At 45.7% G+C, this 22,769-nt stretch overlaps 2 protein-coding genes across 2 annotated transcripts; one reads left to right on the forward strand and one right to left on the reverse strand.

Annotated features, from left to right (window-relative positions):
• The first annotated feature begins 139 nt into the window (after nucleotides 1–139).
• Nucleotides 140–11,407, forward strand: LOC135806075 (uncharacterized). Its single transcript, XM_065320222.1, has 12 exons — nucleotides 140–585; nucleotides 1,368–1,625; nucleotides 3,021–3,242; nucleotides 5,487–5,534; nucleotides 6,463–6,717; nucleotides 7,040–7,139; nucleotides 7,461–7,565; nucleotides 7,888–7,957; nucleotides 8,711–8,815; nucleotides 9,168–9,362; nucleotides 9,967–10,020; nucleotides 10,707–11,407. Exons 1-12 carry the CDS (start codon nucleotides 438–440, stop codon nucleotides 10,794–10,796), a joined length of 1,650 nt encoding a protein of 549 aa, XP_065176294.1. The 5' UTR covers nucleotides 140–437; the 3' UTR covers nucleotides 10,797–11,407.
• On the reverse strand, nucleotides 11,252–22,656 carry LOC135806076 (caldesmon-like). Its single transcript, XM_065320223.1, has 13 exons — nucleotides 22,495–22,656; nucleotides 21,374–21,450; nucleotides 20,354–20,470; nucleotides 19,567–19,631; nucleotides 19,275–19,367; nucleotides 18,160–18,225; nucleotides 17,282–17,488; nucleotides 16,081–16,179; nucleotides 14,697–14,796; nucleotides 14,162–14,192; nucleotides 13,109–13,162; nucleotides 12,572–12,641; nucleotides 11,252–11,800 (listed from the first exon to the last, which is right to left on the reverse strand). Exons 1-13 carry the CDS (start codon nucleotides 22,500–22,502, stop codon nucleotides 11,735–11,737), a joined length of 1,053 nt encoding a protein of 350 aa, XP_065176295.1. The 5' UTR covers nucleotides 22,503–22,656; the 3' UTR covers nucleotides 11,252–11,734.
• Between the last annotated feature and the right edge of the window lie 113 nt (nucleotides 22,657–22,769).

The following is a 22,769-nucleotide window of genomic DNA, read 5'->3' on the forward strand; positions in this document are numbered from 1 at the left end:
CACGCGCTTGGTCACCTACGACGTTCAGCCAAGTGGAACTGGACAGGGAGACCTCCCGACGGCAATGCTGGTGTATTGCGATGTAGATGTACGCTGACCATCGATGCATCACACAATGATTATGTTGATGTAGATGGTGAGATCGCAGTGTTTGGTGTTACATGGTAGATCTGTACGAGTCGTGGCAGGTGATATGGGTGCTAAAGCGATACTTGCACTTGCTATGACGAGAGAGGCACAGTCATCCCTTGCACTTTAGAGGCACTAAGGATTTCAACCACGCACTGAAGCCGTCTTTCATCGTTTGTAACACAGTCCACCTTTGAGGCCGCAAACCTGTGGAAGTGGCTCCGAATTATTTGTATCTTTCGGGGCATTTGGCGTGTTCGAGGGAGGCACAAGACGTGTCTAGAAACAGGAAGTCGAATGATATCATAATGTTGGCTAGAAACAATCTGCGGGAGGTTTCGACAGGAATGTGGCTATGCGTTGTTTTGTTGGTGGGAACGTTGTCACCGACTGCTTCTGCTGTGACGACTGCAAGCACTAGCACAGCGACGACGGTTTCCGCTGCTGGCACAGATAGTGAGTACAGTATTTCAGTTCGGTCGGTGGGGCAAACATGGTAAAGAACTCGTCACTTTCTCAGTGCCCCACTATATTGATCCACTTAGCTTCATTTTGTGAAGCAATACTTACACTTATAGGGCTAGTTGTCCTCGATTCAAGACTAATTATATCCATTTGCTCACGGTTACAAGTATAAGTTGCTTGATGCACATCAGCAGCGGACTACATTGACCTATGTTTGTGAACTACTCAGTCAGCCGGCCATACTGGCAGCCTGTAGATCATATGCTGAGATAGCCACAAAAGTGACCATAGAGAATATGCTGAAATTGCATCTAGGATATGTGTGGTATGCCTCAAGACTCTCAGCACACCTGCTGACATCGTCATCTTCATACTCATAGTGTAATGCAAGCTAGGCCGATGAGGATCGCTTTACTGCATACTGCAAGTAGCTGGTGTGGTCACCTTACTGTTACAGCAAGATGAACTGTGATGATGTAGACAAGATGTTGTACAATAGCGGTCAATGGAATACGGAATCGTCCTCGCCGGGCACAGCAGTGCCGGAATATTTAATGCAAGCACCGCGCGCACGCGCGCGCACACACACACACATGCACACACACACACGCACACAAACCCTAGGCTGGGGTGAACTGGACGGTGTTTCGTTTAGTGCCGCCTTTCAAATTGATATACTTATGCTGTAGAGGTGATAACAATTATAGCATGTACTCTTTGGACTTCTTGAATTGCTATAGTATTCATTGTTTTCTGATTTCTGGACTGCATAGATGCTCAGACTGCTGCTACTATAGATCCACTAGATATTCAAACAGAAACAGGACAAGTGACTGTCGATCAAGCACAGACAGATATGGGGCCAATACTCGCGGGGGACCCTGAAGCCTCGGCCCCAACAGAGTCAGCAACAGCTACAGAGAGCAAAGTAAACACCACAACAACTGCTTTTGAACCAACTGAGAAACCTGGCAATTCAACTACGGATAGTAACATGGTGATGATTGGGAATAAACCCACATTGGCTTCGGGTAAGTAAACACAACATGCTATTGTAAAAATCGGTGCAGAAGCACTCGGGTGGGGAGCCAAGGAATAATTTCTAAGAAGAAAAGAGGACCAAAGAGCTACCAGTTACGCTGTTAGGCGTAGACCGTCAGTACCGTTGGCCAGTGTCGTGCAATGCTATCGCATGAGCTGATTGTAAAGTAACCGGTGGTGTTAGTTGATTATAGCGTGACTTGTAGCTCTTTGGTCCTCTTGTCTTCTTCAAAAGTTTAGAAGTACCTGTATGTACAAATTCAGTGGCCACATCCGGACAACCTTTTTTGCCAGTACTAAACATTGGATACAGTGAAGTTGCCCTTACAACTAGTCATGGAATTGCTACTTGTATTATTTTGACAACTATCAACAAACCACACAAGCTATTCCACTCGCCAAACTCCACTTCCGTGCCATAAGGCAAATGGTTGCAGTGCAGCTACTTCAAGAAGTAGTTCTTGTGGTCTTACCACTGCTTACTAGTGCTCACTGATATCTGCGGTGTGTGTGTGATGGGAGATGACATAGATTGGACACCACATGTATAAGCTGGGTACACGGCGACTGTGTAGCGCAGTGCAACGGAATACCAAGGCTGATGTTGGGTATGCAGGGAAATGGACAAAAGACAATGTTTGTATGTTTGAGATGCATGCAATGTGAAGTGAACAAATACAAAAGTTGTCAAACCAGGATATCTACACTCTTGCCACCAACCAGCTCTTTCGGAGGTGCAAACTGTGCACCGTAACAAATATGTGGTGTAAATTATCATGTCTGACAGGTGCCCCCTCTATCTTTCTCTCTCTCTCTCTTTGTCTGTCTGTCTGTCTCTCTCTCTCTCTCTCTCTCTCTCTCTCTCTCTCTCTCTCTCTCTCTCTCTCTCTCTCTCTCTCTCTCTCTCTCTCTCTCTCTCTCTCTCTCTCTCTCTCTCTCTCTCTCTCTCTCTCTCTCTCTCTCTCTCTCTCTGTCTCTGTGTCTGTCTCTCTCACTCTCTCACTCTCTCACTCTCTCACTCTCTCTCTCTCTCAATCTCTCTCTCTCTCTCTCTCTCTCTCTCTCTCTCTCTCTCTCTCTCTCTCTCTCTCTCTCTCTCTCTCTCTCTCTCTGTCTCTCTGTCTCTCTGTCTCTCTGTCTCTCTGTCTCTCTGTCTCTCTGTCTCTCTGTCTCTCTGTCTCTCTGTCTCTCTGTCTCTCTGTCTCTCTGTCTCTCTCTCTCTCTCTCTCTCTCTCTCTCTCTCTCTCTCTCTCTCTCTCTCTCTCTCTCTCTCTCTCTCTCTCTCTCTCTCTCTCTCTCTCTCTCTCTCTCTCTCTCTCTCTCTCTCTCTCTCTCTCTCTCTCTCTCTCTTTGTCTCTCTCTCCCTCTCTTCCTCTCCCTCACAGGACTGGTATGTCCAACATTTGGGAATGCCGAGGTCGGATTTTGTCCCATAACAAATGAATCTTGCTCCTCAGATGCTACCTGTGGTGAAGGCAGGATATGCTGCCGCAAAGGATGCGGTGGGGAGTGTGTAGTGGGCTGTTTGCCGCAGGATACGTGTGAGCAGACTTGTCTGTCTGGATTTGCGCTGGATAGATTCAACTGCACGACATGCTCCTGCAAAGGTAAAGCGCCAGTACATCCGGTGTGAAATACTATTCAAACAATTTAATAGTATTCGGTGATTTAATAGAACTATCCAAAATACAATTTCCTCAATGTCTGACTCACAGCATAAAAAAGATTGCTTCATATCCTCCTGCTCCCGAAAAAATGGGTTGGTCGGTCAGCGACTTTCATTTTCCTCATAGGATATGACGGTCTCTTTGTCTGCTTGCATTCTGGTGAAACATCCTGTAATTGCAACTCCCTCAAACTTGCATTCTAGTGAAACATCCTGTAATTGCAACTCCCTCAAACTTATGAATAGCATGATGATTGTTTAAAGGTGCCCAACCCAACCCATCCCACTCAACACGTACACAAACCTGCACCATTGAGCACGGTGTGAAGAGAGGACTTACTCTACTGTGCACACCTAAGCCATACATTGATGAGAACGTGGTGCGGACTGCAGAACATGTACCGACTGGACAGGACCGGCGGAAGCAGTTTTTGATTGGTCCAGCCATACCCTAGTCTTTCATACTTTGTTTATGATATGGCGGGTATACACATGACCTCCTCAGCAGTAAAATGCCGGCTTTGAGTATCAAACCCAAGTTAGCCCACGCGGGCACATGCGTAGTGATGGTCTCCTGATGCATATCATTAATTATTATTCTGTGCCAAGCATGGTCTGTAATTTGCATTTTTTTGCACTGCTGCTACTGTTGCCTTTATGTGCGCTGCAGTAGCTAGTCGAATGCAGTTTGGTTGTCTTTTCCTTTGGACAAGAAGTGCTTTCCTTGTCAGGCTGGTAATTTCTCTCCCTCCCTCCCCCCCCCCCCCCCCCCATTTTGCAATCACTTCCTGTGCCGGGAGGGCCACGTATACATGGCTGCTGTGTTGCTGCTGCAATGTTGTGGCAGCGGCATCTTGATGTGATGGACTGATGTTGTAACAGTGTACCCATTTGCTGTTGCTGGGTACCGTAGTTTGTCAGTTGTGCCTGTTTGAAGTTGCCAGGCCAGCTTGTATTGGTGCGTTCCCGTTTGCTGTTGCCGGGACACCATGTTTGTCACGGCGTACCCGTTTGCTGTTGCCGGGGCCGTGTTTGTACTGGTGCGTTCCCGTTTGCTGTTGCCGGGCACCATGTTTGTAACGGCGTACCCGTTTGATGTTGCCGGGGCCGTGTTTGTACTGGTGCGTTCCCGTTTGCTGTTGCCGGGGCACCATGTTTGTAACGGCGTACCCGTTTGCTGTTGCCGGGGCCGTGTTTGTGTTGGTGCGTTCCCGTTGAGTTTGCCGGGGCACCATGTTTGTAACGATGTACCCGTTTGCTGTTGCCGGGTGACATATTTGCCAATTGTGCTTGTTACAAATTGCCGTGCTGTGCGCGTTATGAGGTGATAAGAATTATGAGCCATGCATTGGCTTGCTGTGCCCAATGCCAATGGCTCTTGCTAACACGGCAATTTGCTATCATTGGTGATATTTCAAAGAGTGACAAATGTGAAAAAAAAGATAATGGCAAACCCCCACAACTAGGTTCTATGCTTGCTGTGCTGGTGCGAGCAAGTTTTGCAAGCATATTGCAATGTGGAATACCTGCGTGTCTACATAATATTATTATGCTTGGCCACAGGGCCTAGCGGGTGTGTGCACACACACCTGGGTGTGCGGTGGCAGGTGCATGCATGTGGGCTAACACATGTTGGTGGCCAAAACTTGGTCCGGTCATGGCCTGACCAACCGGACCGGTTCCGTCGGGCCTGCGACAGTGGACACCGGTGACTCATGTCACACTGCGATGCACTGCAGCTAGTGCAGTAATTGTCCTACAGGTGGTGCATACAGCCTGGGCTGCAGGGTACGACCGACATTGTTTTCAGAGACACCGGAAACAATGTTGGTCAGAAGATACAAAACACACACACACACACACACACACTTTCTTATGTGGCCTAAAGCGAGAAAAGTATTCTTCTGAGTGTGTGCAAGAATGCATAGTACAGATACAGGTTGACTTGCACTGCCTAGATTATGCAGCATACTGCTGATAGTTCTTCAACTACCTGAAGCATGTATTGGCATCTCGCCATCGTGGAATACTTGTAAAAGAATTTGTTTAAAGCACTTCACATCCAAGTGGGTCTCAGCAGCGATGTGTTTGCTGGTTGTACCTTCATTGCAGTGCATGCATCTCTGATACGGTGTTGCTTCAGTATCTAACTTGCACGTATGGATGTGTTGTATCAACTTTACAGCTACACCTGCTCCACCAGTGGATTCTAGCCATGCATCTTACCACAAGCGTAAGTACAAATGGCACTACTTCTCAGATAGAGAGCTGCAAGTGTAGCGATGCAAAATGTATGCTGAAGTGTACCATACATTCATCTCAAAGACCGTACATTCATCTCGAATACCGTACATTCATCTCGAAGACCGTACATTCATCTCGAATACCGTACATTCATCTCGAATACCGTACATTCATCTCGAATACCGTACATTCATCTCGAATACCGTACATTCATCTCAAAACCGTACATTCATCTCAAAGACCGTACATTCATCTCGAAGAGCGTACATTCATCTCAAAGACCGTACATTTATCTCGAATACCGTACATTCATCTCGAAGACCGTACATTCATCTCGAAGCAGGGATAGTACTTGTCAGCTCTCTTAGTCTTTCTTCGGACACAACAGTTTTAAAAAGTAAATGTTCCTAACACCTTCTTCTGGCACTAAAAAAAAGAGAAGCAAATTATGGTGTCCGATCCCGAAGGGAACTCACGACGGCCGCTAACACCCGGTAAACCCAGTGGCAGATGCAGCGCCTAACGGTGGAGGTGAGTGGATAAGTCTCACAACCGCTGGCACAAGTGCCGAGAAACCCGGGCTGGTACTACCAACTGTAAAACGTTCCTAACGAGTGGTTGAAATTTGGGTTGTAACGAAAGTTTGCACTTCTATAGGGGTGCACATTTGACGGAGTGCAATGTTATCCAATGTATCCTGCCTGACATATTGTTACTGCGCCTACTGACAGCATCCCTTGCTGTGTCTCAGCCACCAATCCAAAGAAGCCTTGCGCCTGGTGGTCCAAGTTTCTAAATACTTAGAACGTAGGTATTATATTTAAAATGTAGAAAGAAAAAGGACATATGGATACGAGTTAAGAGTAACTCTCCATCCGAGTTTCAAAATGAAGTAAGTTTGTTTTATGTGACTACAGCTCGCAATGGAACATGTCCGGAGTTCCAGGCGACAATAGGCTTGTGCACCACGGACATGGTGGTGGAGAGATGTGTATACGATACTTATTGCCCTGGTCAAAGCAAGTGCTGTCGCAGCGGCTGTGGAAGGTCCTGCACATCGCCTTGCTACGAGCCCGACTGCAGTGTGCCATGCAAGTTTGGTTACAAGGCTGGCAGTGACAACTGCGCTACCTGTGAGTGCCGTGAAGACGCGAGCACCATGCAGAATCAAGGTAAAATTGCAAATAGAAGCTATAGCTGTGTCTGTTACCACTCCCTTGTTTAAAAAATATGGTTTCATAATTATTTCATTTTATGTTTAGAATGTGCCCTTGTCCTACGCTGTTCTCTTCAACAGGCTCCTTTTCAACAAGACATACAGTCATGTAGATGTAGCATAGCGATGTAGCATAAAACAAAGACCGAGTTGGATTGCATTGTAGCACATCACGACTGTGCAATTTTTATGTGCAGAGCAGAGGCTTTAAAATTTCTCCTTAGCTTCTTGAGCGGTTCGTTTACTGGTATGCTATGTACATGTCTGTATGAATGCAGTCACCTCCTACCCGGCCATCACGACTAACGCCACCGGTGAACTGGCAACCGCAACAACAACAGCCGGACAGGACATTGCATCACCAAACCGTACCGACGAGTAAGTGTGGCATGACACTCAGAACTGCACAGCATTGCCTGCTCTGTACACTCAAACAAACTTACTGGTCCATTCTCGTCAGGAACATCTGACCGGTGTGGGAATTTCTGGTGGCAGTGACTCTAAGCATGTCGTATGATTTCGTCAGGCAAGCTGCCTAATAGTTCTAGCAAAGATAGCAATTGTCTAACGTACCAAAGAAAATGGAACACTGATTTTCGTAGTGCTTCCCTTACTAAACAATCACTTGGCTTGACAGGCACTCTATCATAGAGTCGAGCGATCCGTCCATTTTCTGTTTGTTCCTTGCCTGCTATCTAGTCTAATTGGTCGTCATGTTAAGATGGAGCTTGAGATCCATGGAACCAATCCAGACGGTGATGTTGATGTGGCGCAGCTGTTGAGTGAGGCACCTGATATCAAAGAGTAAGTGTCAGGGATTTCTGCAAGCCTGTAGCGATCATAATAATAATAATAATTCTAATACAGGTATAAGAACACCATGGCCACATGTAAGAATTCGATTGCGACTGCAGTGTGATAGGCACATGCTGTGGATGTTCCACTCTCAAGGCACCCTATATTATCATGATGTAGTGAGTACCATCATGGCCACGCACTAACAAGAAACTTACAAAACAAGCACTATGCAGCTGCACGCCTTGAACACACAAGTAGAAACTCACACAAAGAAAAGTTGCCGTTGAACATTGAAATTGATGTGCTCTACCTTTCTCTCATCATGTAGGTCACTGAGGCAGCAACTACAGAGTCAGCTTGGCTTATTCCCTGGACAATTACAAGTCACTAAAGTCAGGGTAAGAGGAGATGGCTGTTACACTGACACTGACCTACGCTGATGGACAGCCAAGTATTCGTCTGTATTCTCCCAGGTATAATAGGCTATTCACACGACAGGCAAATCCACGTTTACAGGGAAATCACCATGGAGATATTCCTGCATGCGACCAAAATTTGTCCGCGGGAATCAAAAGTATCCTTGAGCATTTTGCCCGCGGATGCACTCATCTGCAGGCACTTTTACAGTTATGAGCCAGTGAGGATCACCACAGTAACGCCGTATACTCACTGAATACTCGTGGGAGCTCTGGCCGCCACCCGAGGCCGTGTGAACTGCGGACTCACGTTTCACTTCCTGCGGGCCCCTAACAAACGTGGATTTGCCTGTCGTGTGAATCGCCTATAAGCCAGGAAAGAATGGCCTGAAATCTGCCATGATGCAGTTTAAAAAATCCTTTGTGGACTCATCGACCAGCTTTAATAGCACATAGACATGGGGCTGAACATCTGCTGACAACGAAACTAACACTCCTAAAGCCAGAATATCAAGCAGGACCACACGATGTACCATACCAGAGTGTGCTGCTTTACAAGTCAGTTTTAAAACAGTACAAACACTGTCCTGGTCAAACAGTTCTCAATTCTCAACTCACCATACTAACTACTACTCTCAGTACAAGTATGTACTCGTATCTCTTCAACAGAAAGTACATATCAGAATTGACCTACGTGTTCAATCAATCTCGTGTCCCCTTTCTATGTCCTTGCAGGCTGCTGCCACAGCAGATCATCTGCTAGTGTCAATGATACTGATGGAGTACAACGGGACAAGCACCGCCATTGTGGACGAGAAAATCAACCTCATAGGACAGCGGGTATGTCCACTTTCTCACCTTCTTGCCCCATGCACTGCAAGAGATCTTCCTAGATGTAGTGCTGACAGCCACAATACCTCAGATTAGGTGACATACTCCGTGCTACATGTGCTGTAGATAATATATCTGCTACATGACCAACTACCGGGCCCGGAAATATTGTGCTGGTGTGCTTCAAGTCCCGTATCTGCCATCTGCTTGTGTTCTGCACCCTTCTAACAGGGAGCCGTGCTTGGGAAGAAAGTACGGAGCGATGATAATACAACTTACACGTGTCCACTGAATTGGTCAATCACACCCCTGCAACAGTGCATTGTTCTGCTGCGTTGTCAACATTGTGTGTATCAAATAGACCCGCGATGGCCAGCTATGGCTAACACACGAGGACAAGAAGACAAATAGCTTCTACCGCCTGAGATCTGTCGGAATTCTTTCCATCGGAAAAGGAAACCCCACAACTCACAAGCGGCGACAGGTGGTAGCCATTGTTGTGGCTGTGATCGGTCTGGTTGTGCTCGTCCTGATCCTGAGTATCATCGCGTTTGTGGTAGGTTGGCCATGAATTGATACTGTATGAAGTGTACAAGTGCAATGCAGATGAGTTTTAGCCGTCCCAAAATAGGTTCAGAACCTCGTAGCGGTAGCACAAGCTGAAGACAGTGCCAAAACGTAGGAGTGATTGATGGCAGCACTGTTTGGGTGTATTCCAAGTATCGTATAAACAGATCGCTAAATTGACCCACTTGACTGTAATACAGTTGACATCTGTGTGGACTATGAGTAAGACGGTGCTGGCTATTGTTTTGCACTGTGTTTGTTTGTGGAATGAGCTTTACACAGGCCAGGATGTGGAAAGTTGTGCGGTGCCATGCATGTGTCGGTTGTACTCCTCCTGGGCTGTTGTCATCTATTTGAGTAGCATAATTACTTTTTACTAGTCGTTTTCTTCAGATCAGGTACTTGTACATGTTAAAGCAGCTACTTGGGCGAGTTCAGTAGAAAAGAGAAGGATCACTTCCTCTAGAGGTATGGCGAAGAAGTGAACAGATTCCACTATACCGTGTATCCGGTTTGGAGAGGCACAGGCATACAACTGCTTCACAATGTAAGTTATCTGTGTGTTCTACGCCTATCTGCTGATGCTCCTGCAGAACTGGCGAGCGGATCGTCGTAAGAAGTTGCTACTCTCCGGTACACAGCGTCATGTAAGCTACACCTGTATCACCTCGTATCATCTCTCACCTCTAAAAATAAAGAATGGGAAAGTTCCGTCACATTGAATTTCCTCGCACTTGAATTCAGGTGCACATGGCAAGCAAGTTGACATAACTTTCCTTTTCGACTGAAGAACAGAACTACCTTCAGGCTCTCCTCACGAGCAACATTTCCAAAATTTCCACTTTATTATGTTTTCATCACCGTCTCGTCAGGTGGATACAGGCAGAGAAGAAACTAAACAGTAGGGTCACTAAGATATGTACGATGTAAAGGCTATAGAAGATACGTACGATGTAAAAAGATACGTACGATGTAAAGGCTATAGCAGACTCAACAGAGGACGGTCAGGTTTGTTGTAACTTGTAACTACGAGTTTCATGTTGTAAGGCAATCATTAGACAACTGAGTGAACGTCCTCTGCTAAGTCTGCTATGGTCTATGCTCTGTACTATGACATATTGAGCACCCTCTGCAGCTCGGGGATCAACGGATTTGAAGCAGTAAGAGCGATATTGAGAACAAACACAACAAAAGGTTTCCTTCAATTTTTGGACATCATTCTCATCCGCACGTATAGTGCTGCTTAAATACTAAATCTCAATCATGCACAACTGCTCCTGTATGGAACTCTTTCTTCATCGTTGTGTGTTTCCACTGTTGCTAATCTCCGCAGAGTACAGCTGTGCAGTATGACAATACAGAAGGCACAACTTTCATCAATCCGTTCGGCCCGCAAACTGTGCCAATCCCAGGTGCGAAGTGAAGTAGTCGATGGTGAAACGGTGCAACGCTGGTGTGCTGATCAAACCATGATGTTGAGAATGGCGACTTGGCAGCCGTTGCTGTCAGTGGCAGCGTGCCAATGACTCGAACGTGCGGATGCAAGCAACACCTCGAGACAGGGCTATTTCTCTCCAGACTGTACTCTACGGGTGAAAACCAATGCCAGATTACGATCTCAGGCTGATTGATACCTGAGCTGGAAACATTCCAAGCTAAATGTTATAGGGAACAAACCGTTTTCTTTCACCACCCCTCCTCGTTTCCCCGCCATGTTATTAAAAATATATACACCACCAGATTGTGTAAGTAACAATACTTGACAGATTGCTGAGCGGAAATACAACGTTATCACTTCTAAATACAAAGTACATATGCATATTAGTATATCACTCCTTCGTGCACCACGTAGCAGTCCTCATACACATACACACCATACTATTATACCAGTGTTTCTCTCAGTGTCTGTTGATTCGGAGCTATTTCATGATGAAAATTATTGCAATGTATGCTGGTACAAACTGGTACCATACTATTTAAAAGTCAGAAACTAACTGGCAAAATACATGTTATGAGTATGTACATTTTTATTCATGTGGCTTGGTTTCAGAAAACGTAGATGTGTAAATACGATGCCTTCAATACAACTTTAGGCAGCGTTTGTTGGCTATCGTAGCGGCACCTTGATTTCGTAGTGTCTGACTGTGGTGCTAAGAATGATGCAATATGAATCCATCGTGTATATATATACATCACAGGCTTGAACATGTAGAGCGACACAAGAAACCGGCACGCTTGTAAAAGGTATGCTTACTCTTCTTAGAAGTTGGCAAGTCAATAAAAGACCGATCGCTAGAGAAGTGCATGTTGAGATCTTGCCACCTCTCAGCAGCTGCTGGTGACCAGGAGAAGTTCTGCAGGCTATGTTCCTTTTGGCTGCCAAAGGGCACCACGACTCTGGTTAGACTTTGCCATCTGAAGGATTTCCTATGGAAAAGAGTGAAAGAAGAAGCCAGCAGCCATCCTCATATAACGTGCCATGCAGACAACGTCATCACTATCGGTACCGTCGACCAAAAATTATCAAGCTCAGTACTTGGGTGCAGAAGAGAAGATCTCTGGGGAACAACCAGCCTCAGTTTCTGTCCTAACTCTTCGCTTTGGACTATAGCTAGCAACATTCCAGACGCAACTCTTCACTCTGGACTACGGTTAGCGACATTCCCGACCCAACTCTTCGCTTTGGACTACAGCTAGCGACATTCCCGACCCAACGCTTTGCTTTGGGCAATGGCTAAGGACATTCCCGCCTCAACTTCCATCACTAACATGAAAGAAGGCTACATGTGTACTTCTGTGGTGACCGGTCACAAGTATTGTGTTTGTGGTACATTGCTTTCCAGCACTCTAACACACCGTAGTGTCTCTTTGTCAGCTATGCTATTGCTGGAGTGAGAATAGCTATTACCCATTTCGATGCAGGCGCAGTGTTGACCGTGGAATAAGGTATTAAAACTGCAAACGTGTAAGGCTGATGAGAAGTGTGTTTAAGAGCTCAGAGACGAGATAAAGGGACACGTATCTCGATCACGACAGCTTGGGACAGATTGTAAAAGGGACGGGAACAATGCAGGGAAGAAATACGACACACTGTGTGGACATACCCACATCGGTGACAAAAGCACACATGGCGGGTCACATGGCGGGTCACATGGCGGGCCAACATTAAACACCTGTAGTTTGCATGAAAACACTTACAGCCATCCGATCTCTCTCCTTTTCTTCATACTCCCTCAGCTTCTCAGCTGCTAGATGCTGCTTCTGCTCCCTGTAGAAACAGGACATAGGTAGCTAACATGAGCACATCTGGAAATGTGCAGTCACTGGTGAGCATGGATCACCACAACAGTAGACTAGGGCATCAACAAAAGGCCATATTGGACCTACATTGTACAATGAATAATTATTGTGGCCAGGAAAGAGTGAGATAGAATACACTTAGTACCTAGCACAGTATAGTGACATCACTCAGTACAGACTTGGATCACGATACACACCTGATTATTGTGTACTTTAAATACTTAATCTGCGGACTGCGGACTGTACTTTAAATACAAATTTCATGGCACAGTTCAGCATTACAGTCATGCTCGAAATGACTTTGAGCTGGTTTCAAGGTTCGCGAGGCAAACCCTGCATACAAAATACTTTTCAAAGTACTTTTCTGTTCCCCGGCAGGGTACGTTACATCCGGGTGTCGCTGGACTACAGTCTTGCTCATGGCAACCAACTTACAACCTGGTCTCCCTGGCATGCTTCCTTGCAGCTATCACTTTCTCAATGTTACCTCTACACAATCAAACCACCACACAAAGGAAACGCAACGGCACAAGTTAGAAGCAAGGCAAACACCCGCAAGCACCAAACCCCACAGTCAGAGGCTACCATCAGTGGAACACGGTTGAACAATTACACTCTAGTAGTGCTTTACAAGACTTCGTGTTGCATAGGCCAGTAGGAATATCCAAAAAAAGCCTCCAGCGCTCAGTTGTCCATGGATCACCAACAATTTCTGAATAGGCTAACAGTTCCCACAGCACCCCTGGGAGAAAAAAATCAAAACAATCCGTATGTCGCATGCGCCGGGGAGCGAGGGCAACTTTCATACATAAATTTCTCTACAGATTTCCGTAGAAAAGCGCTTTCCTACGTTGGGTCCTCAGTAGGACGTTATGAAATGTGTTTCGCATTTTCCGGATTTATCCATGGCAACGTTCAAGCCGCGCGAAACACAAGGTCCACAGCACATGGAAAACTAAATGGAGTACGTGGTTTAAGTTAAGTTCGTGGTGCATGCGGTGGGTGTATGCAGCCAACGCGTCTCCAACGCAACAAAGCATGCTTTAATAATAATAGCAGTCGTGGAGAAATAGAGGTTCCGCATAATGTAATTACGTTACTAAAAACCGTAGTCGATCTACGGACAGTCTTACATAAACTGCATGCGGATCTGTGTTCCGCCATACGGAGTTTTCAAATCACGTAGCTGGCAACTCCGAACGCGACAGTGTACGACCGGATAGGCCTGGGAAGAGTCATAAATTCGTACCCCAATCCACCTACGAAGCACCTATGTTATCAGAGCTCTATCTACGCACTCTACGTAGACAACTTTCCGTAAGTGGAGTGCAAAGTCGCGAATTCACGGGTTTTTTCCGCCCACTAACGTAAAGTTGCTCAACTTTACGTAGTGGGGAACCTCTCTATTTTCATACGTAATTACGTAGAGCGAAACCTCCCTACTATTTTAATCAAGCACATGTGGTACAAGTAAGTTCACTTCCTTACCCCCCTCTCTGTACTCGAGCATAATCCACATCTGTAAATACACAGCAGACAGCACAGGGGGAAAGAGAGAAGGGGCAATGAGCCAATGCATTCATCGATTTATCGCTACATGTCAAGCTTCGGAATGTAGTGCAGCTGCAGAATGGGAAGTGAGCAGGCCTCAGGTCCTCTGTCAAGCCCGTACACGTGCAAGCCTTCTCACTACTACGGGTGAGGATTTGTTCCCCTTTCCCAAAGACATAGGTCCATCAGTAGTATGATAAACAAGACTGCAAGATCAAATCAGTGATATCTGGCTGACTGCACTCAAGCTGACTAACAAAGTTATGTGCGTATGCCTGATGTACGCCACCAACACAGAATAATGTCACAAAGACTAGGGCGCTGTACGCTACACCAACACAGAATCATGCCACAATGGCCAGGGTACACTATGCTACACCAACACAGAATCATGTCACAATGGCCAGGGTACTGTACGCTACACCAACACAGAATCATGTCACAATGGCAGGGGGTGCTCTATGCTACTCACCGGGGCTATCGCCTCGTGCACGGCGCCTCTCAGCGGCCGCCTTCCGTTTCTCGACCTTGGCCTCATGACCACTTGCCTTGGGTAGCATAGTTTCAATAGCCTTCAGTAAGATTAAACAGCACATGGTACACACAGCACACGGCACACTCTTACGTAGTCTTGGTGTTGGGTTATGCAAGGTTAGACTTGTAACTGATCTACGAGTGTAATATATGACAATTTAAAATATCAGTTGCACGGCATGCGCTGAAGTAAATGAGCTCACAACTTCATGAATACCGGTATTCCTTTCTTTGAATTTTGAGTTTTCCTGCCAACGCGACTTGACACGTAAGTACAGTGCGTATCGGTTATAGCGTGGTCGTGTAAAAGAATATACTGCCTACAAGAATGAACTCTCATGTTTTCATAATCATAACATGGATTTCAAGTGCACTTTTATTCTTACAAGCAATTTTATCGTACAGTAGAATATATCGGTCCTAAGAATGGACTTTGTGTAGCAAAACATACCAGATTAGTACAAAGTATATCGCCTTTAGTAATAACATGTGTCCAATGCAGTTCCGATCTGACTCGCGTTGGCCGTAGTGCTGCAGGTTCAACTGTTGCGGTCATGTAACTCATGAGTCATGTTGCATAGCCACATGGTAAGCCTATGTGACTATGGCCAGTCGCATGCACAGTAACACTACATAATACATTGCATGTACGATCATCTTCCTGCCTCTGCGTACATGCACATGATATGTCACACTTGATGTATCGTGTGTAAGAAATATCTGAATTAAGAATAGAAAGTCGTTTTTCAAACACCCACGCTATAACCGATACCTACTGTATCAACATTAGGGAGGTTTCACTCTGCGTAATTACGTATAAAAATCCGCATGTCGTACGCACTTGGGAGCGAGGGCAACTTTCATACGTAAATCTCTCCACGGATTTCCGTAGGAAAGCGCTTTCCTACGTTAGGTCCTCAGCAGGACGTTTTGAAATATTTTTCGCATTTTCCGGATTTATCCATGGCAACGTTCAAGCCGCACGAAACACAAGGTACACACCGCATGGAAAACAAATGGAAAATGCGGTTTCGGTTCGTGGTGCATGCGGTGGGCGCATGCAGCCAGCGCGTCTCCAAAGCAACAAGGCATGCTTAGCAGTCGTGGAGAAATCACGTAGAGCGAAACTCAACAGTGCTGATTTTTTCGTATGAAAATTACATGCAGTTCCTACGTTATTTTCATACGTAACACGTAAAGCGAAACCTCCCTAATGTCGCTACCACTAATTTGAATGTCTATGTCCTGGGAAAGTAGGGAAAGCATTTCTATTGACATACACAAATGGTGTCTGTGTATTACTTCTCTCGGCTTCAACCTACCTCTCTGTGAAACTCTGCCCTTCGCCGCCTTTCCTCAGCAACACTCCGATGCTTCTCAGCTCTCTCCTCTTCCGCATCTTCACGTTGTGGCTGGAAACCCTGAGCGCATAAAGCATGAAGATGGAAGAGGAAATACTAGAAGCACTTCAAACAGATGTCATTGCCAACAGAAATATGTAGGGTGCAAACTTACCGTAGTCTCTTGTGTTAAAGCCTGTCTAGTACCTCCGGCGCACTAATCACACGGGTACAGACCGGTAGTGGTGTTTTATCACTTGGCTCCATCTCCTAATAATGGGATTACAATCTGAAGGTTCCAGCTGCAAAGGTGTTTGATCTGGGCTGGTTCCACCCCCATTTCAAACCTAGTGGTTTTTTTGTCAATGTTCTCCTTGATGTCTTCATTTTTGTCTCACTTGAGAAAAAAACAACCAGAGAATGTTGTACTCTGTTTCAAGCAGACGTTAGCCTTCACCAGGTGCTTTGCAATGTAAGAAATGGCCGATGGTGACAAGAATAGGGTTGCAAGGAATATTCGAATATTCGACTGATATTCGTTTGGAACCCGATGGAAGGAATATTTTCCCCTTTGGAATATTCGTTCGTTGTGACAAATGCGCACACTCTGCTCTAATGTCGATCTATCGTAGTAATTCTAAAATGGATGGAGTGATATGTACATGTTCACAATGGGAACTATGACTCACAAGAGTAGTGAACATGACTCCATTGTCTACTTGGTCTAGAACAACCGGGGACTAGCCAAACTCTATTTAATCGTTTAGAAAAAATCGATTTGTTATGATTTAAAATATGCGTTTCACCCCTAAAAATAATTCAGCATTTTGAGAGCCTATTCGTTATTCGTTCGTTATGGGTGAGTATTCGTTCTTTTGTGAAATAGAATATTCGTTGCAGCCCTAGACAAGAATCAACAAAACAAGCCTCAACATCAGCATCGTCTGAGCTGGAGATGGAGAATCAAAGCAGTGCACCCACAAGCATGTGGGTTTGGATATACGGGTAGTTGGAATCGAGAGGCACTGCCTCCTCGCCTCCATTCCACACTCAATTGAATACTCAGGAATTTCAACTGCGGCAGAGCAGTGATTCGCAGGACCAGAACGCTGCTCCTAATCTTATGCAGGCCATAAACCGGTGAATGCATAGATATCCTTGATTCTGCACCGGCAGAACTCACCGGTGGCAGCATTGGTCCAACCAATGCCTTGACGGGTGCAGTGCGCACACTTGCGGGCTTTGAAGGACCAGCAGCAGATGGTTTGGAAGCAGAGACAGCGGTTGAGCCAGTAGCAGGCACAGGGGGTCCAAAGCCAGACTGGTCATCGGTTAGAGATGTTACCTCACTAACAACCGAACCCAGCGTCCTCTTGTTAATGCCAGAGATCTGAAGCAGATATCAACAAGATGAAGATGACCAGACGCTGTAGTTATTTTATTTTATTCCAAGCAATACATGGCTGGGGTAGCCAATGACCACTTTGCATGGCGATTGCAGGGTTTATAGCCAACCACGGCTGACAAGGAAAAGAGTAAGAACTAAGAAGTCAAAAAGAAAAGGAAAAGAAGAAAGAAGCAAGGACTAAAATTGTGGTCTACCGGTAAAGCAAGGCGTTCCTGAATGCTGTTAAAGTAGAAAGGCCCTTTGTCTCCTGGTGCAGCAAAAGCCACTGCAAATAGCCATTGAAAGGGTGGGGGGGGGGGGGGGTGTAGCAATGCAGAAGAGTGGGCTAGAGGAAGGGAGAGTTGGTTCCTAGTGGGGCTATCCCGCCGGAACAAGAGGATAGGGCTGTGGATAGATAGAAGTGATGCAACACAAAGAACAAACACAGTCTACATACATGTACAACTGATTGACATGTTGTTTAGGAGAGTATGAAGCCTCTTGTATGGACAAACAGACAGCGTACCACAGCAACTAACGGAGAAACAACAAAACACGGCTCCAGTAAATGCGGTGGTGCTGTCTGCTAGCATGTCAACAGTCAACAGCCAAACACCATCTGATGTTGTTATTCTTTGTGTTTTTAGTTTTATCTACACGCTAAAATTACATACATTCCATGAGTGCCGTGTACGATCCTGTTGACTCCGCACACCAGACGTCTGACCTTTGTAGTATTTCTGCAGCACACCAAAGGTATACAGGAATAGACATAAAAAGACAAGTGGTCCATTAAAGGGGAAGTTAAGGCAAAAATTAAAATTTCACCAGTTGTAGTCTTCGGGGTGCTGAGTCGAATGGTCTTGGTCCAAGGAAGCTGAGACGCTCCCTTCCTACTTGAATCCCAATCGAACTCGCGCACTTCCACCGAAACTGGGTGACTGCGCCCTACTAAATGGGGATTTGTATGCAAAATGTCACTAAAAGCGCCATTTCGTTCTTATAAAAGCACGGATGACCGCGATTGGCCCATATGTTGTAGTCTTTTGAACGCTGAGTCGACTGGTTTTGGTCCGAAAAGGCTGCGATTCAGTGTTCCTCCTTTATTCCCAATCGAACATGGTTGAACAAGCGGTCACGTGCTCCTGCGTACACCAGTCACCTGGTCACCGTGCCTGCAGGGTACAACTTACTAGCCTGTTTGACCTTTTTTGGGTGCAGTCCTGTCACTCGAGTTGAACCTTGGTGTGAAAGTTGTCGCCTGCTGGCGTGGTGACCAGGTGATTTGGGCACCCAGGAGCACGTGACCGCTTGTTCAACCATGTTCGATTGGGAATAAAGGAGGAATGCTGCATCGCAGCCTTTTCGGACCAAAACCAGTCGACTCAGCGTCCAAAAGAGTACAACATATGGGCCAATCGCGGCCATCCGTGCTTTTATAAGAACGAAATGGCGCTTTTAGTGACATTTTGCATACAAATCCCCATCTAGTAGGGCGCAGTCACCCAGTTTCGGTGGAAGTGCGCGAGTTCGATTGGGATTCAAGTAGGAAGGGAGCGTCTCAGCTTTCTCGGACCAAGACCATTCGACTCAGCACCCCGAAGACTACAACTGGTGAAATTTTAATTTTTGCCTTAACTTCCCCTTTAATATCCCACATTCTCGTATGGCATTACAATATCACTTGGCCAATGGCTTAAACACAGCCATTAGACTTGTACACACGATTTAAAACCAGCTACAGAGCATCAACAACATACTTGTATACATACTATGGCCATACACATACCTCATCCAGCTTTCCCTTATTCCAGAGTTTCACAAAATCGTTGAAGTAGGATCTAGCTTTTTCACTTGTCAAGTCCTCGAAAAAGACAGTTTTCTGTGGCGAAACAGAAACACAAACATGGCATGGCATGTCAACTTGAGCAATAATAATATCTATCAACACCAGTGAGAACTGAAGGAATAACATGACATTTGTAGCATTAAAAGACAGTGAAAATCATCCCTGGCAGCAATGTTGTTTTTTCCCGATCAACAGAGGTGAGATGGGTCTCCTGGTGGTCCTAAACTCTTACCTCTTCCTGGAGCCACAAGCGCAGCTCGCGGTTTTTCAGAAAGTAGTCCTTGGATGTGAGCCGCTCTGCATACGTACAAAGTTACTCCACGAGGACAGGCAGTCGGAGGCAGGCAGTTGGGGGCAGGCAGTCGAAGGCAGGCAGCCAGAGGCAGGCAGTCGGATCAGGATGGAGTGAGCATTGACAAGCCAAGGTGGCAAAGACTCAAAACAAGCATGCACCAGCACAAGCAGCGACGCCATTGTCGCCAGCACCGCATGGCCAAACAGCGCGTGAACAAGAGCAGACGACAGCAACATGCACGACGACGACGATGACGACAGCCCACACATACATGCACACCAACCACACATGGCAGCACCTTCGCACCAGAAGGATAATAGAGGATGGCAAAAGAAACATGGACACAAAGGAGAATTAGCAACATGAACACCATTGAATGACATAAAGTACTTGTACTTCGAAGTAATGTAATGCGAGTATACGTGGTGTCGGAACATCTGATAATGTAATTATAGTTACAGCCACCACAGCCCGGCCTTGTTATGTAGTAGTTTTTGGTTAATCATGTCATTCCGCAGCCCCAGGGCTTAACCCCGGGCCGCCGGACTACAACACTACTACAGCACAACTCGAGCTGATCTGCAGGAAATATCTTAGTTTAAAAAAATCATCTGTGGACGGTACTGTTTAAAAATTCCTACAGTACAAGACGATAGGCACATACCGATACAACATGGGGTGGGACACGTAGCACAAATAAGTTGAAATAACCAATCACACATACCATCTACTGAACGCCTTCTACTCTTTTTGGACTTCTTTCTTTTCTTTTTCTTCTTCTCCTTCTTGTGCTTCTTCTTGTGACTGCGCTTTTTCTCCTCCTCACTGCTAGACTCTGAATCTGAAAAATCAAATACACAGATACTGATGAGCCTGACAAACAAAGCAGCATAACAGTTACTGCTCCAGATATGTACTCCCTGTGCCCATGCATACAGCAGTCAGTACACAGTACATGTAGGGAGAGAGGGAAGTTATAGTTACACCTCTGAGTTTCACACTCTGGGCAATCTTTTACCAGTTAATATCCTAGAAGGTAACTGGTGTTCAGGTATACATGTAGTGGGGGCCCAAACATTAGAAAGGAAAAAGTATAAGAAGGCAAGCTATCACCTTTGGTTCGGTGTGGACTAAAATGGACTAAAATGTGTGCGTGCCGGTAGTAGAAGTATAAGAAAAGCTAATGCTGGTCGGTCTGTGTGAGAGTGTTTGAAATGTGTGGAGACGAAGGTGTGAGCTATAAGGGTTCCAAGGTTATAGGGAAGCCGAACAGCGGACAAGATGAAGACATTTGTCAACAAACAGTTAGCAAGTACCAGGGGAACTACAGACTGAGAGCCTTGGCTTTCTTTGAAAAGCCAGTCAACACAGGTCAGCATGTGTCTTCATTAAACATTAGAAGAAGAAAAACAGGAAGCAGGCAGATACGTCGCCTGTGTATGTCCAAGTTAGTTAGGCCCTCAAACACCGGGACACAGGGGCCTGCTCTGGGATTCCCTCTTTTCCCCCCGCGCTGTTCCTGTCATACCGATGGGGGGGGGGGGGGGGGGGGGGGGTGACCGCCAATAAGTTGGTGCATCCCTTCCTCCCCTGCTGCTCAAGTACAATACACTGTGTGATATACCTGACATGGACAATACACTGCTATACATACCTGACATGGACAATACACTGCTATACATACCTGACATGGACAATACACTGCTATACATACCTGACATGGACAATACACTGCTATACATACCTGACATGGATTCACTTGCACTACTATCTTCAGATTCGTCACCAGACTCAGTCTCTGAATGGCGACGTTTCTTATGTCTAGTACACAAGCACATCAGCACAATACACAAAGCATGGAAGTTGAGTTGGCCCAAGTTTCAGCCATAAATCGAAACCTGAATCTAGGACTGCCAGCCTTAACAAATCCCTTGATCGAGTGGCAGATTATCTCGTCACGCAGCTGTGGACCAGCACCCTAGAAAGGCTCATGTACATAGTTGGAACAAGTACTGGCATCAGATGAGCAAATTCGATACGGAAATACGGTGCAACACTGTGATATGAGCTAACAGTTAGAGAATGTGCGAGTCTGGGTTGGAACCTTGCTGAAAGTGACTACGTGACATTTGCACTTGCTCAGTAGCACGTTTTGTCAACCGTGATCTTCAGATGCCAAAATCCTGAAAACCCACCACCCTGGAGCCTCTTGCTTGTCTTGTCGTGTTGTCGGATATAATTACAGGTATCATGACTGTAATGAAGGGGTGGCAGATGCGAATGATATACCGTACTGTCGAAAGTGTGATCACCCCTTCCCCCAGCTGTGTCGCTTCCTAGCTGGTTTTACAGCAGGGATAGGAATTATCAAGGTGAATCAGAACAAGAGCAGTACAATGTACAACCACACAATCAATGGCATTTTACCATACCGGCAGCGGGAATTACCAATGAATTGGAGGACATAAACAAGAAAGGGTTTCAGCATGGTCCCTTGGGATTGCTGTCAACACTAGTACAGCAATCACTGAATGGACTTTGGTTTTACATGGATTTATATAAAATAATTATACCTTAATTATGCAAGTCACAGATCAAACCTATTTGAACACATTGCAGACATGTTCAAATCTAGGCAGACAAGCTTCATTCGGGTCAACCTCTACAGACGGTCAGTATTATTAATAATTTTTTGTTATCATGGATGCAGGGTGCATCTTCGATGATCTTTAAACGTGACGGAAGAAATTTAATTACCTGCCTACTTAGTACTTGTAGGTGCTAATTTTTCTAGACTGTTCTGGGATAGTTGGGATTGGTACATACATGTAACACACGTGGAAAGTAATTAGTTTGAACACTTACTTGCCCATATTTCTGTCAGCGCGAAAGATACTCTTACTAGTCTTAGATTCCTCTGAGTTACGTATTGAATGTCAATCACAAAATGGAGGGGGAGGGTGACGTGGGTTCATAGAACTACTACAAAAATTAATTATAGAGAGAAGAAATGCTCAAGAAGCCACTTGCAGAAACGTGAATTTTGTTTTCGTCAGCGAGTTCCACTCTCAAAACGACAATGAAAAGTGTCAATATATCTGTCATCATGCATGACGTCAACCAAGCTCCTGCATCACGTC

Source organism: Sycon ciliatum, chromosome 1, assembly GCF_964019385.1.
Source record: "Sycon ciliatum chromosome 1, ocSycCili1.1, whole genome shotgun sequence".
Taxonomy (NCBI): domain Eukaryota; kingdom Metazoa; phylum Porifera; class Calcarea; order Leucosolenida; family Sycettidae; genus Sycon; species Sycon ciliatum.

What these genes read in the sequence shown, in the direction of transcription:
- LOC135806075 (XM_065320222.1), top strand. Translation starts at nt 438, where the DNA reads ATGTTGGCTAGAAACAATCTGCGGGAGGTTTCGACAGGAATGTGGCTA. An exon ending in GAGCACCATGCAGAATCAAG is followed by an intron (nt 6,718 to 7,039) that starts GTAAAATTGCAA and finishes GTATGAATGCAG; the next exon opens with TCACCTCCTACCCGGCCATC. An exon ending in TCACCAAACCGTACCGACGA is followed by an intron (nt 7,140 to 7,460) that starts GTAAGTGTGGCA and finishes CCTGCTATCTAG; the next exon opens with TCTAATTGGTCGTCATGTTA.
- LOC135806076 (XM_065320223.1), bottom strand. An exon ending in TAGAAGGCGTTCAGTAGATG is followed by an intron (nt 19,632 to 20,353) that starts GTATGTGTGATT and finishes GTACGTATGCAG; the next exon opens with AGCGGCTCACATCCAAGGAC. An exon ending in GGGCAGAGTTTCACAGAGAG is followed by an intron (nt 14,797 to 16,080) that starts GTAGGTTGAAGC and finishes ATCTTACTGAAG; the next exon opens with GCTATTGAAACTATGCTACC.